Raw genomic sequence first — 15292 nt, 5'->3', positions numbered from 1 at the left:
TAAACAAAATGTGGTATATCCATACAATAGAATATTATTTGGCTATAAAAAGGAATGAAGTATCAGTAGACGCTACAGCACAGCGAAACTTAAACACATTATGCTAAGTGAAAGAAGCTGGTAATAAACCATATATTATATGATTCCATTTATGTGAAATGTCCAGAATAGGTAAATTCATACAGACAGAGATCAGTGATTAGTAGGGGCTATGCAAAAGGAGAAATACAAACTGACCAGCAATGAGTACAGGGTTGCTTGTGGGAGTTGATAAAAATATTCTAAATTCAGGTTGTGGTGATGCTTGCACAGTTTTGTGAATACACTAAAACCACTGAACTGTATACTTTAAATGGGTGAATTTCATGGTATATCAAATACATCTCAAGAAAGCTGTTAAAAAAAAGAAAAAAAAAAACTACTAGTATCAAGGTTGTTATTATGACTGATACAACATTTTCCCTAAAGGAAGAACACATGAAGAAGACAGGAAGAGATCAGGTTGCCCTAAACTCACTTTATGTTACTCTTCCTGCTTTGAAACTTTGAGTTGAATGGATGGGCCTATGTGTTTTCAAAGGGAAAATATTTTTAACTATGATTACATAATATCTCCAGTTGCTGATGCTAAGAAAACACCATCACTAAAAATGCCATTCTAGCTTTTCAGGAGGTTGTTGTCCAGTGTGTAGATAATTAAAAACCTCTGTCTTTGCTCTTACCCGTTCTTTTTTTCCCCTCTTCTTCCAACCTCGACCAGCCTTTTGGCCAGATATAACTCATTCTCACTTTAAGAGAATGGCAAGAGAAACATAAGAAAACAAATCTTAAATTCAGCACTATTTTTCCTTTTTCAGCATAGAATCACAGAGTCTTGGAATTGGCTTGGTCTTTTGGGACCATCTGGTGCAAGCCTCTCTTTTTCATATAAGAAAACAGGGCCAGAAATAATAAAAGCTAACAGTTATGGACTGTTTACTCTATGCCAGGCACTGTAATTTACATGTATTACCTCATTTAATCCTCACAACAGCCCTCTAAAATATGTACCATTATTACCTTTATTTTACAGGTGAAAAAATGAGGCACAGAGAAGTTTAGTAAATTTAATTAGGTCACACAGCTGAAAGATAGGAGATCAGGATACAAACCCAGGTGGTCCAGCTTCAGACACCAAACCTTTAACCACTACTGTTATAGTTTCTCCTAAAAGTACTTAAGCTATCTGCCTGTCATCTTATAACTACTTAGTGGTAGGTCCAGAACTAGTACAGGTATGAGAGACCCACCCCAGTTTCCACTTACTGACAGAATGACAATGGGAGATATAGTTGAAACCAGGACCTAAACCAAAAAGGATGAATTTTTCCACCCATTGCAATATTGATTTCCACCAATAATTGAGAGATTGAAACAGAGCCGTCAGAGGTAAGAAGACCTTCCGGGAAGTCACTACTGACCTTATTCTGCCATGAAGGGAGATAGGTTTTATAATCCCATGACAGTCTATACCTACACTTTTTTTTTTTTTTAATTCTGGAAATCACTCTGCCAAGTTCTGAGAAGTGATATCACTAAGATGTAGATGAGGCAAAAGATTCAACCAGAGGACTCTCCTGAGGACATACTGACTACCTCACTACTTAATTATATATTCGTAGAAAAAGTTAACACAATGACAAACTATGAAATGGAATAGAATAGGAGTCTTGAGATAATTTACTGTAGAAAATACAGCATCTCTTACCTATATCACTCAGGGAGCTCAGAGCACTTTGCAAACAACTCATTAATTCTCTGCTGATTTTATTTATCAGTTACTACATTCTTTAACCCTCACCACACCATCTCAGGTAAGGGGCAGGAGTGGAGCCAGAATTATTATATTCCTCTAACCCAGGCTAAAACAGCCATGCAAATGGACAGGGTGCTCCCAGGGGCATACGAAAATGAGTAAGAGCTGTTTTTGGGAGCTGCACCTAGGACACTGCCTCAATCATGTGACATTTCGGGCAAATTTTTTAATGAAAAGAAAAGGTAAAAAGTATGCTTAGAATCACTACACCAAGTTCCAACCATAACAGCATCCATCTCACAAAGGTTTGAAACCAAAGTTAAGATAACCAATGCTAAGTTTTCCTAAGGCATGTATGTAAACTACGCCTCAAGAGAAGCCAGGGTTATGCTTTAAATTAAAATTAAAATGCTTTCTTATTTAAATATGTTCGATATCTGGGTTTGGGATTGGTTGCTTGCTTGGGGGTAAATTTTGTAATTTTGCCAACAACAAGCAAAAGTTCATGGATGTCAGCAGAACGGAGAAGCACGTGAAGAGAGGCATGTGAGAGAGGCCTGGCACCAGCAGTGAGCTAGATGCGCCAGCAGGCAATGCCCGCCTCCACCCAGACTGCAGCCTGCCACCCACCTGGGGACCCACACCCTCGCTCCTTCCAGCCCGCAACACCCCACAGGGCCTAAGTCACAAGTTTCCCCTGCGTTTCCCCACTCATAAATCCTCTTCCAGCTTCCTCAGTTTCACTTAAATCTTTTTCATTCCCAATCCTCACAGACATCCTATTGTTAGAAGAAATGACACCAAATTTCCAAAGACCTCACTCTGGTAGGTCTGACCAAGCTGTTCTTTGCATCCTCCTCTCCACCTCTCAGGTGCCAGAATTGGTCCAAATCCACTTCTAAAAGTGGATGACACAAAATCGACTGAAGAGAAGGGGCTCTTCTCATCATAAGCTCACATTGTGTCTGCCACGGAGCCGTATTATTGTAGGTCTATCGCTTCTAACCAGATTATAATAAATAGTACGGCGTCTAATCACCTGACTTCTGCCTAGCACATCGTTGTACCTGAAACAGAGGTTCAAGTAAAACTGAATCAAGTAACTCCCCTTCATTTGCTCCCCTTCTCTCTCTCTGTCCCTTCCACAAAAAAAAAAAAAAAAAACCAAATACTTGAATTCTCTCATCAGCAAGAAAAAGTTTTTGCATTTGCCTGCTAGAGATGAACTTCTATGAAAAGTCACTCCTGCCACGTCAACCCTAAAAGGAATCTGATCAGAGGCAGCTCTAAATTGTCTGAAGTTATTTCACTCCACACTCCTGTTCTCTGTTCAAGGCCTAATCCCATCAGAATTATTTCCCTGAAATATATAGCTTCCTTCCACGGTATCCCCTCCACCTACATACACACACACACACACACACACACACACACACACACATACACATGTACACACATGTATACACACACACAAATTATTCTCTAATGCTATAAAAAGACGACGATTAGGAATCCCATAATGTAATTGCTATACTAAAAAGAAGTAGCAGGCGAAAATAATAAGGAAGGGTGAAAAAAGGTGAAATACAGCAGTAGACTTCAGGAAAAAAAAACTACAGTCTGTGATGGGGGTGTTAATTGAACCCAGAGAAAAAAGAAAAGAGAGAGAACAAAGGCATGTTAAGAAAGCAAAAAATAATTTTTTAACCTCCTTCAGTGATTTGATAACTTCACTGTAGATAATATGCAGAGGAAAATTGGCTGAAAAGTGCCATATATAGCTATTATGTTGTAAAAGTAAAAACTATTCACAACAATTACAGCTATTCGTTACTATCTATAAATAGTCTTCTTAGTAAACGGCACCCAATATTTTTTGTGTGTTTTCCTCATTTTTAAACCTGCATGATTTTTGACACAGAAATTTTTAAAAATCAAGAAACATTTAAAAATATAGTTAAAGGGGCTTCCCTGGTGGCGCAGTGGTTGAGAGTCCGCCTGCTGATGCAGGGGACACAGGTTCGTGCCCCGGCCCGGGGAAGATCCCACATGCCGCGGAGCGGCTGGGCCCGTGAGTCATGGCCGCTGAGCCTGCGCGTCCGGAGCCTGTGCTCCGCAACGGGAGAGGCCCCAACAGTGAGAGGCCCGCGTACCGCAAAAAAAAAAAAAAATATATATATATATATATATATATATTTTTTTTTTTTTTTTAAGGTCTTTTTAAGAAATGCAGTATGTTTGAATTTTTCTTCTCCTTCTCTTCCATCCCATCAACCCCACTACCACTACCTCTACACATATACAAAACCCAGCCTATTGCTAATATGTCAGAAGACAAGGAAGGTTCTTAAGAAAAAAAGAAAATGAGATATTAAATGGTCCAAAACTCTCTATGAAATCTCTATGTTCCCAGAAGGAACAAGGAGATAAAAGCCACTTCTGAAATACACTTGCTGGAGGTCTTGACAGGGCTTTCTTGCTGTTGAGATCTACTGCCTGAGAATTTTGCAGGCATTCCTTGTTCTTAGCGTTTATTAAAAAAAGCAAGAAGTTATCAAAATAAAAACTTACCTACATTCTCAACAAGAAAACACTAGGGTTCTCTCTTTTTTTTTTTTTTTCCTGAATATCCCCACAGTAATTTTTGACTAAATACCTATCAATCAACTGTAATCTAGACGGTGCTGCCTACTTTGGGTGTTATGCGTGTGTGTTTCTTTAAAGTTCCAAAAGGTTGGTAAGACAATCTTAGCTAGTTTCCCTACTAATTTCTAGAGTTTTCCAATGAAAGTCCTTCACAAAATCAAAAAAGCAAAAGCAGCCAAGGAATGCAATCACCACGCTTCCTTTCAGGGTCCTGCCTACCTTGTAAAGACCTAGGTAAGCCCGCTAAGCGAGCTCCGTGTGAGAATACAAACAAACAAACAGAGCCCACCCTAAATCAAGTAACCTCCACAATGTTTGAGACGGAAGCTCAAAAATACTCATTCAATGTGAGGGGCTTGAAAGTAACAATAGGAAAAGTCCCAAAACAATGAAGAAATGTATGTGACCTGATCATCCAACTGATCTTTTCACTAGCTCTGTATCAAGAGGGGGAGAAAAAAAGAGCTGCTACAACTTTACAGACACTATGTGTCTCAGACACGTCAACCGTATGTAAGATTTGTGGGCTCGTAGAAAGAGGGTGAGGCCGATCCTGAGTAAGTAATCGTGCTTTAGAATCAGAGTCCTTTTCAACACACCGCAGTTGTCTCCTACCTATAACACCGAACACTCAACATTCCAGGAGAGGTTTCTTCCTTCCCCTTAATCCTTCCAATACACAAGTTGAGGAATAAGAAGGAGAAAGGACTTTTTTTCTTTCTCTTTTTTCTCTTTCTCTTTTATTTTTTTTACTTTCACCCATGGGTGCTCTCTCAATCCAAAACTCTGTGTGTGTGTGTGTGTGTGTGTGTGTGTGTGTGTGTGTGTTTATTTCCCTCTTAACACAGGACCAATGATCCTTATCATTTTCAATTTACAGTACTCAATGAACTATTTTTTAAATATATTATTTGAGAGACAACACACAAAACCGTGATTTAGACTTTTAAAAATCTCCAAATGTTAATGTCATTCAATAACAGAAAATCTTAAAAACAAAATATATAATCCAACAATTATACCTTTAGAGTATTATTTTGACCTTCCTATCACCATAGTTTAGGCAATATTCATGTAAGGAGCAAACTCTTGAACCCACACCAGAACCAGACCTCTATTCACACCCACCCACTTTGATCTACTGCCTCAGTAGGTTTTAATTAGAAGACTAGAATTAAACACTTTGGCCACAATATACATTTAAGTGCCCTGATGGGCTTCCTTTCAATAAAAGTCTGATAAAGTGTCTTTAAAATAGAGTCTCTTTGGCCTGGATTATCAAATATGCCTTTAGAGCTTGGTTCTACATTTTATAAAGCAAGATTAGCAGGAACGCATACCTGATTAGTAACAAATTTCAACAAACCAAATATTCCAAGTAAATTAAGCAACAGAGAAAAAAGAAAATGAGAAGGAAGGAAAAAAAAGAAGAGAAAGAAATATATACACACTTAGGTTTCCTGCTCCGGGTTAATAGAAAAAAAAAAAAAAAAAACTAGAAAGTGTGACAAACTGAAAAAGGCCTTTTGATATTTGTATGCACAATCCATACATTTCTCAAAAGGTGTCTCACAGCTAAAATAATGCAATTCACAGCTTTGCCGTAAGGTTAGGCTTTGGCAAGGCAACCCGGAAGACTTAAAGATCTAAACATCACTGCTCAGGTGCTTTGTCTGGGATATCATGCACAACACAAATAACATTCAACAAAGGAACTGCTTACTAATTTTCCATACATTTCAAGACCCGAGTAATTACATATTTGATCAATGGTCACATCTTGAAACTATTTCTTTTTTAAAAGAGAAACACAGAGAGGACTCAAGAAGAAAGCCACCCTGTGTGCCCTCACTCCCCCCACCCCCCCACCCCCCCCACCCCCCGCTTCCTTTTTTTATGTGTAACTTATCAATGTATATCAGCCGGGCATGCAATCATATTTATTGTCACTTTCATTCATGTCATGCCCTTGCTTATATGGTTTAGATATGAATTATTGACTGTTACACTCCTTGTTGTAATAAATAAATAAATAAATAAATAGGATGTCAGGTACTTTGCACTGCTCTACAGCGAGCAAGCAAGCCAGGGGCCAGCAGAAGCTCCCCGCTTTATATAACCACCCCTCGTTCCTCATCTTTATGCCCTGGTTTCAGATTGCCTTCTCAACTCTTTCTTTTTACAGGGGAGAGACTCACCCACCTTGGAAAATTAAGGATTAAAATAAACAAACAAGAGGATGTTGCTAAATGTCCTTCCCAGAGCATCTGTTGTTTAAGAACACCTCTGATTGATGACTGCTATTTTTTAATTGTTGCTTTAAATTTTAAATGCCCTCCTGGGATGTGTTATAAGTGTGTTAGTCCATGATATGAGGTCTAGAAAGTAGAAAAACAACAGAATGACTGAGCTCGTGGCATTCTATTCTCTTAAACCCAGTGATTCTCCCAGCTATAAAATCACAGGGCACTCAAATACCGATAACCTGATGTTGTGTGACGCTTTCCACAAAGATATTTGACAACACTCTGTCGAGACTCTCTAGTTTGCTGCTTCGTGTAATTACAAGAAAAAAAGGAAAGGAAACTTTAAACACTTAAGCATCTCGGTGCCCAACTCCAAAAAAATTAAGTGTTTTAAAGATGGACCAAAATATATTCCTTCAGGAAACGGACTTTTACTTTCATATTTTTCCCCCAAAGGCACATCATTCTATAAATTTCCCTTCATAACCTCTATTTCAGCCTCAATTTCAAAGAGGCCGGGAAGAGAGTTAAGGCAAATAAACCAGTAATGCCTGGTAATTACTGTCAAAGAAACTTGGTGCTTTCTTTTACAGGAAGCAGGGCTACTAGGACTTCCTACTGGAATATGCGATCAATCTTGAGAGTACTTCTATTCTGAAATTTTAATATTTAAATAATGGGTTCCTGATTGCCGGTTAAGTGGTCAATTGGCCAAAGAAAATGCTTAAATGTTGGAATCTCATTCCTACCTGTTTTTTCTTTGATTTCACACAACACATTAAACAAGGCAGGCTTCATTCTGTGGCAGTTTAAAGCATGTTTTCTGCAAGAAAGAAACAACAGAATAGCTTAGGTGGACTCTAGAGATCAAGCTGCTCATAATGCACAGGGGGAAGAAAATTTGAACATTTAGCCAAAATTATAGACCAAGCATAACTCTGTGGCATGCTTCAATTGCTTTATGACTTAATAAACAGAGTCCCGCCATAGAAAAAGAAATGTTAATTAGCAGGGAGAGAGTAGGGATTTAACTACAGAACAGAACTAATCTCAATTATGCCCATTTAGGAAGAGTTTTGGGCTTGTTTGTTTGTTTTTTTTTTAAATAAGTAGTTTAATCCAAGTGGAAGTCTTAAACCAATAATCCTATCCAGGGCAATGAATACACGGCAGAGTCAAATGCATGGGTTAACAGTTTTGTATAATCTATGCAATCACCACAGCCTAGGAGCTGTCTGCTTCTCGGTCCGTGTGTGTTTTCAAATTTAATTCATCCATGTGTTCGAATTCATTCCGCAGATGCCCCTGTATTCTCATAAACACAAGATGCTTGAAAGGTCTTCTGAGTAGAACTGTCAATTTATAAAATTTCAGTCCCCAAGTTAAAGAGTATGGAAATGCATTGCCAGGGGGCAAACATACCCATATGGGGAATAAATTCATTTCTCTGTGTTCACATTATGTCGCTTGTGTACACACTGCTTATTTGCAGGTGTTGAAATTCAATTATTTACAATTAGGACCTTGCACCCACTGGGGGAAAAATAAATACAATTCTGCCTTTTAGATTAGTGATCTACCTGGTTCTTCTGTGTGCTTGTATTCAGAATGCACTTGAAGATCAAAACAATACCTTTCCCTTTATTTTACTCTGGAAGCACTTAGCAGAAGGATATTGTTTTGGAAACAAAATACTGATCATATCAGCTATTAGTTAAGGGAATTCTGTTGACTAACTAAAATGAATGTGTAAAGATAAATGGGAACCTCTGGCACTCAAGACACATGCAGTTCTTTTTAAATCCCTTTCAAAGTTAAAAAATAGACACATCCTCATGAACGGAAACCATGAACCATGCTCTATATACTGTACATCAGAGGAGTCATAAACTCAAAATTCAAAAGTATCAAAATAAACATACACATTGTGTCTAAAATAGGAATGGTTCCCTATGTAAATAATAAATGTACATGATGAAGATCTGACTAGGGAAAGGAAACACCCGATTAAAATATTTGCTCAGTTACATTGTTTAACCAAGAAGAAAAGCTTAGTGGCGATTTAGTTCTCTTGTGGGATGAGCAAAAAGGTGAAAAAAACTTCAATGTATCAAAGACTTCTTTCTGGGCCTTTTAAAAGAGTTTTCATTAATTGTATTCTTATATAAAGGCCCAAATGCAAAAACAAACAACAACAAAAAATTCCACACGGCTTTGCAGAAATATTGCATTGCCACAGCACATCAGTGGGGTTATAGAGAGAGAACAGAAAATGTCACTATCCCAAAATTGTGTCTGATCTCTCAACATCTAGGCCATTAAAAGGAGGAACCCGCCAAGCCACGGCTGTCCTCAGTTGTACAAAAAGGAGTGGGACTAAATATCAGAAAAGTGGTGAGTTTCCAGTCTTACCGGCCCCTTCAGCTACATAAACTTGTTATTAAAGCAGTTTATTGGATGTCTGAGTTTATTTTCCTGGAACAATGTAATGGAGAAATCTGTTCCAATTCAAAAAGAGACTGCCAGGGGGAAATCTTCCTCTTACCCTACCTATTAGCTTTTCTCTGGATAATAAAATTCAAAAAGGGCACCGATTAATTTTTGAAAACTTTCCCCTATTTAAAAAAATTTAGCATAGTTCCAGTCTTTGAAACTTCCCAAGTTTTCAAGCACCCATAAACCTCAGGACTGTTGAGTTTACATGTTGCATGCGCTTACAGCTAAAATAAGAGTGTAATTCACAACATCCATGTTTTTAACTGCTCCTCATTTTCTAAACTCAAATTCCTATCTCCCTTAGACAAAAATACATATAATGATGTCTTCTCCATATAACTAAGTCTTGTGAGGTACAGGAATTGTGTATATATGATTAAAAAACCCAACTGCTTCTGAGATTTAACAAAGCTGGGTAATTGTAAAGACATATGTGATCATTAGATTTTTTAAATTCTTCCTTTCGAGATCGGCCTTGGGCAAGCAGTTGGTGGGCTGCTATTTAGTTAGTGTTTTATTTTGAAAAGAGAATTTACTGTAAAATCCTAGAGTGGAGAATTATATACCTGGTAGTGGATTAAGTTGAGAAGCTACACAGCTTCTTTATTATGCTTCCTTAATGAAGATCTTCCTATCCTATAGGATTGAAATACATAAAATACACACTTGCCTTCATTTCTATTTTAGTAGCATCTAAGTGGTCCTGAAAGAAGCATGGGAAAAAGAGCATGCTTGATTTCCCCCCCCCCACCCCTTTTTAAAGGACCATACATTCTGTACTACGGAAGGTTAGTAAACCCACTCAAAATAAGAGACAATAAAGTTACACTACATATCTGAGCCTCTTAAACCTACCAAATATGTTTAAAAGCAAAAGTATCTCTTCTTTCTTTACATCAGCTTTTCTTGAAACAGAATTAAATAAATGCAAAATATTTCCTGGATAGCTGACAACTACTGACAAAGAATTACCTTGCCTTTTTTTTTTTAATAGGGAGATAAAGGGGAAAAGATAAAAATTAATTTTGGAGGAGTAGTCCAGAAAGAAAATCCAAAGTCTCTAATTCAGGGAAGGGGTCAACTAAATTTGCAAATAAAGTGCTCGTGGGACATTTTATTTTGTAATGTTACGGAGTCCTTCAACAAGAAGTCATGTAATGCTGTTCAAAACTTGACAATTCTGCTCTCTCTGATACTTTTTTAAAGCAGTAAAAAGTGCCGAGGGCCGCTTTAGGATCAGTTGGCAATATTTTCGGCGTGCCTGAGTGTTTGTCTGGATATATATGAAGACCTCTATATTCACACACACTCACACACACATACACACACACACACTATATATATATATATATGAAAAAATATATATACACAGCCATATCACGGCATGGGAGATTACACTTTCGATAACAACGCTCCTTCAAATTTTACTCCTCCGCCATATAGTTGCTCGTCAAAATGGGCAAAGAAATAACATTTAAAAAGAAAGCGCTGTGGTGATTCGGTTCCCATTGTTTCCCCCAGCGAGAGGGAGAAAAACAAAAAACCCCAAGAAAGGAAAAGAAAAGCCTCCATCTCACCTGGCCTGCGCCTCATCCAAACTCTGGTCTGTGATGGTCATAATTTGCTGTAAAATGTCTCCAATGTCCTGCTTCCTCCCGCCCTCCCCCTCGGTCCCTCCGGCCCCATCCTGCAAGTGCTGGGACAGGCCGGGGTGTCCGGCCATCCCGACCCCAGCATGGGAATGCATCAGCCTGGGCTGCTCGTCCATCTCCAAAGGCAACGGCAGCCCCCGGCTCTTCCTCTTCTGCTCCTCGGCTCGGCTCCTGGGAAGCACCAAGGCTTTTTATCCTTCAAGCTGTCTTCAAATCCTTTTCAGGATAAACAGGGAAGGGGGGGAAAAAGAAGACCAAAAGAAAAAGAAAAAAAAAAAAATCCCTTTGCCTCTTTAGAGGATGGTGGGAGGATGGGGAGTGGGGAGGGGGAGGGGGGCGTGAAGGGGTTGCGGGGTGAGGGTGGGGATAAGGGCTGGTGGGGAAGGGTGTTGACTCCAAAAAGCAAGAAAAATAAACCACCTTCCCACTTGACGAAAAGAAATCAGAGCTGGCTTTTGGTTTTTCAGTCCGGTATCCTTTGCAAGGTAGAAATGGGCTCCCGGCGCTTATATCTGTGGCTTAATCCTTTTGCAAATATGCATTGATCGGGAGAAAGGAGAGGAAGGCAGGGGGATTGCAATGCAAACTTTCCCCCCCACCCCCCGCTGCCCCCCACCCCCACTCCGGGCCAGAGTGATCTCAAAGGGGGTGGGCTGTTGCAAAAGCCAGATCTCCCCCAGCCGCGGCGGCAAGGCAGAGCACAGGCTCTCTCCTCCACCGTGTCTCTGCAAACTCCAGCAGCCCCGTCAGCCTCCTGCTTTTGTTTAGCTCAGGCTCAGGACTCCAGAAACATATACAGAAAAACCACAGCCTGAGAGGAGGAGGAGGACGAGAAGGAGGAGGCGGACGAGAAGGAGGAGAGGGGAGGGGGCAGAGGAAAGGGAGGAGGGGGCGGGGAAGCCGGGAGGCGGGGAAGGGAAGGAGGGAGGAGGGCACCCGGAGCCCCGCCCCCCTTCCCTGATTGGACATCGGAGAAAAGAAGGGCCCCCTCTTCCCCCTGCTTTCCTCCCTGCGCCTACTCCTCGGCCTCCTTCGGCTCCTCCTCGCCCGGCGCCCTGTCAATCAGAGTTCAGAGGTGGGCCGGGAAGGAAGGCGAGCTGCTACCAAGTCTCCAGCCCTTAAAGGTGCAATGATACCGAAGCGCCAGCTCGGTTAGTCAGTTCCCACTTTTCCTGCCTGCCTCACTTGGGTTCTGTCCTTGAGAAAAATGTGGCTCCACTTAAAAGCAAACGTATAAAATTAACACGAAAGAACAAGGACGGTGTGGGTCGCCCCCTCAACTCGGGTTTTTCTTCTGCTGTAACGTTGCCATTTAAAACTTGATCCTTTTAAATCGTTAGAGCTCAGGGAAACTGTTGAGAGCGAAAGTTTGTCAGCACGAAGTTGTTATGAAACAATCGAGCTGTTAATATAATTAATAATGATCTCTAATAAATGGCATATGTAAAAAATAGATTTTAAAAAACAATCACAATAGAGCTAAAAGTAGTACTGAACTGTGACATTTTGGTTGCATGGAAACTAAATTATGGATTATGAAACTAAATAATGCTGAAAAAAAAGATTAATAAATAAGTTCACCAAATGAAACTAATTCAACATCTCTCTCTCTTCCTCCTGGGGGAAATTAGTTATTTGGCTTAAGTACTTAATAAAGAAATACATTATCACAGTCTGGTTCTAGTTTTTAATATAGTCTAATAAGCATTATTAACTGGGATAAGAAGCGAACTGACATTTATTGAATGCCTACTACGCACCAAGTAATTTACATGAGTTATTTTATTTAATCCCCCAGACATCTCTGTGAGTTATGGATTATTAGTTCCATTTTACAGAGAGGGAACTTCGAAAGGTTAAGTAACTTGTCCAAGGTCCCATGTGTGAATAGTGTAAAAATTAGTTATGTGCCCATCTTGTCTGAAAAGAGACTCAAGGTGCTTAAAATGATACATGTTCAAACAAATTGACTCAAATTGAAAATGAGTAGGAAAGAATGAAAAAAATAATAATTATTAAATAAAATCAGGGGATGGGACTTCCCTGGCGGTCCAGTGGTTAAGATTTCACCTTCCAATGCAGGGGGCACGGGTTCAATCCCTGGTGGGGGAGCTAAGATCCCACATGCCTTGCGGCCAAAAAAAAAACAAAACATAAAACAGAAGCAATATTGTAACAAATTCAATAAAGATTCTAAAAATGGTCCACATTTATAAAATAAATTAATTAATTAAAATAAAATCAGTGGGGGCTTCCCAGGTGGCGCAGTGGTTGAGAATCTGCCTGCTAATGCAGGGGACATGGGTTCGAGCCCTGGTCTGGGAGGATCCCACACGCAGAGGAGCAGCTAGGCCCGTGAGCAACAACTACTGAGCCTGCGCGTCTGGAGCCTGTGCTCCGCAACAAGAGAGGCCGCAATAGTGAGAGGCCCACGCACCGCGATGAAGAGTGGCCCCTGCTTGCCACAACTAAAGAAAAACGCTCGCACAGAAACGAAGACCCAACTCAGCCAAAAATAAATAAATAAATTTAAAGACAGAAATCTATAAAATTTATTAAATAAATAAAATAAAAATAAAATCGGGGGGAAAACATAATAAGAAACTCGTAGCTGAAGTTCAATACTATTGCTCCAGGTAGACCATCAATTCACCTCTCATCTTTCCATCAGGCACATGAGAGAGGAACTCTGACTGGGTACACAGTCACAGTGGCCATAAGATAAAAGAGCAGATGAATTATTTTGGAAAAGCCAAGAACAGTATTTCGGAATATAAAATATTCTACTGTGCAGATAGCCCTCTTCCTGGATGGCAGTATAGCCAAAAGAAATGCATTGAACTGCTCCAAACATAAGTGTACCTGATCCGCAAAATGGGAGGTAGCCTCACCAAACGCTTTGAGATCCTCAAATAAAATGTTATTCTTTTTCTCAGTCCAACCTCCTTCCCAATCATTACAAAAAATAAGTCTGGCAAGATAAGGGACTTGTGACAGGATTTCAAAGCAATTCTTAAGCTATTTGGTACTCATTTGCATGAGGGCATGCAGTAGGGAGTGTTAATTGCAATTACGATGTCATATTACTCGAAACAACTGTTCTATCCACTTACATATCCTGACTTGTTAACTGGGTTTTTTTCATCAACACTAATAATCCTCAAATCACATATCAGTCCCAGGGAGTGTGAGTTAGCACATCCCTGACAACGATGAAGTTATCATGTCTTAAAGCATGAAAAGAAGTTAACTCAGAACCAATAAGAAATCAGTTTGTGAGCAAGTAATTAGAATTACTAAAAATCTAATAAAAGTTTACTAGGTAAAGTATCGGAAAACATACTATCAATACCAGAAGACCATTGTCATCTAGGAACGTTTTAGTAGGGAAATAAGAAATGTACAGCAATAGTATTAATGACTATTAAGTGCTTTATAAGGATAAGATACATTCAAGGTGCTTTATTAATTTAATCACCACAGTTATTTGCCTCAACACCTACACTTTTATAGTATTGCCAACACTATAGTATTGCCGAAATATATTTTAATACAAAGTAAATGCTATAGAAGGTATGCTATGCCTTAGACATCCTATAAAGGATGAGATAAGGGGACGATTTGGTTAGAGTGATTAGAAGAAGACTTTGAAGTGGAGCTGAAGGATGAGTTGGATCTAGAAGACATGGTGAGTGAATCTGACAGCAATACAGAGTTTCTCTTCAGGCAAAATGGAAATGATTAGCAAAGTATAAATGTGAGGATTCTGAACAGTAGCATTTGTGCTTTATTCGGTGTATGCTGGGAAGCCACTGAGGAAACAGGGGAGCCAAAAAGCATGTTTTAAGAAAAACCATCTGGTTGCCCAACACAAAATCTAAGAAGATAAAATAAGGAAGGTAAATTAGGAAGGTGGCAGAAGAAATGGAAACGAGAGGGCAATTATGAGGAACATTTTCAAGGAAGAGCCACTAGAACTCAATAATTGATTTTGTGTCAGTGGGAAGAATAAAGAAAATGTTTTCAAGCTTGGGTGAGAAGAATGCAGTGGCACTCACAAAATAATAATTATACCTATAGATAGAATTTGTTGAGTACTGATTACGTTTCAGGCACTCTGTATACATTACCACTTAATTTTAACAATTTGACAATTTTAATAACATCCTTGTAAGGTTATAATCTCCATTTTGTAGATGAAGAAACCAAGGTTCCTAGAAGTTAAATTACTTGACAAAATATGTATTTAAAAACTCTCTTATTTTTAATACTTTACAGAGGATCAAGAAAGAGGAGACACTGCCGTAGGTGAAACAGAATAAAAATTAGTCTTCTATTTGCATTAAACAAACAAACAAACAAAACTTCTAAAAGTAGGGGGAGAAACTTACACATGCAATTTCCATATCTTCTGGGTTGTGGCAGGGGATGGGTAGTACTTTTTTGTACCTTCCATA

General features: G+C 39.3%; 1 protein-coding gene across 5 annotated transcripts in view; it reads right to left on the bottom strand.

Annotated features, from left to right (window-relative positions):
- The window catches only part of PBX1 (PBX homeobox 1), a 316529-nt gene extending 305104 nt beyond the window's left edge, over positions 1-11425 (bottom strand). For 2 of the 5 annotated variants that reach the window (XM_032650168.1, XM_032650175.1), the window contains exons 1-2: positions 10761-11146; positions 7437-7510 (exon numbers count right to left, since the gene is read on the bottom strand). In XM_032650168.1, coding sequence (XP_032506059.1) covers positions 7437-7510; positions 10761-10951 — 265 coding nt within the window. In that variant the 5' untranslated portion in view covers positions 10952-11146. Of the gene's footprint in view, positions 1-7436; positions 7511-10760 lie in introns of all 5 variants that reach the window. The other 3 variants (XM_032650154.1, XM_032650161.1, XM_032650184.1) reach the window with 3 other exon arrangements.
- Between the last annotated feature and the right edge of the window lie 3867 nt (positions 11426-15292).

Source organism: Phocoena sinus, chromosome 1 (assembly GCF_008692025.1).
Source record: "Phocoena sinus isolate mPhoSin1 chromosome 1, mPhoSin1.pri, whole genome shotgun sequence".
NCBI classification, from domain to species: domain Eukaryota; kingdom Metazoa; phylum Chordata; class Mammalia; order Artiodactyla; family Phocoenidae; genus Phocoena; species Phocoena sinus.
The sequence above is the reverse complement of the archived record's forward strand: the minus strand, read 5'-3'. Positions and strand labels throughout refer to the sequence as shown.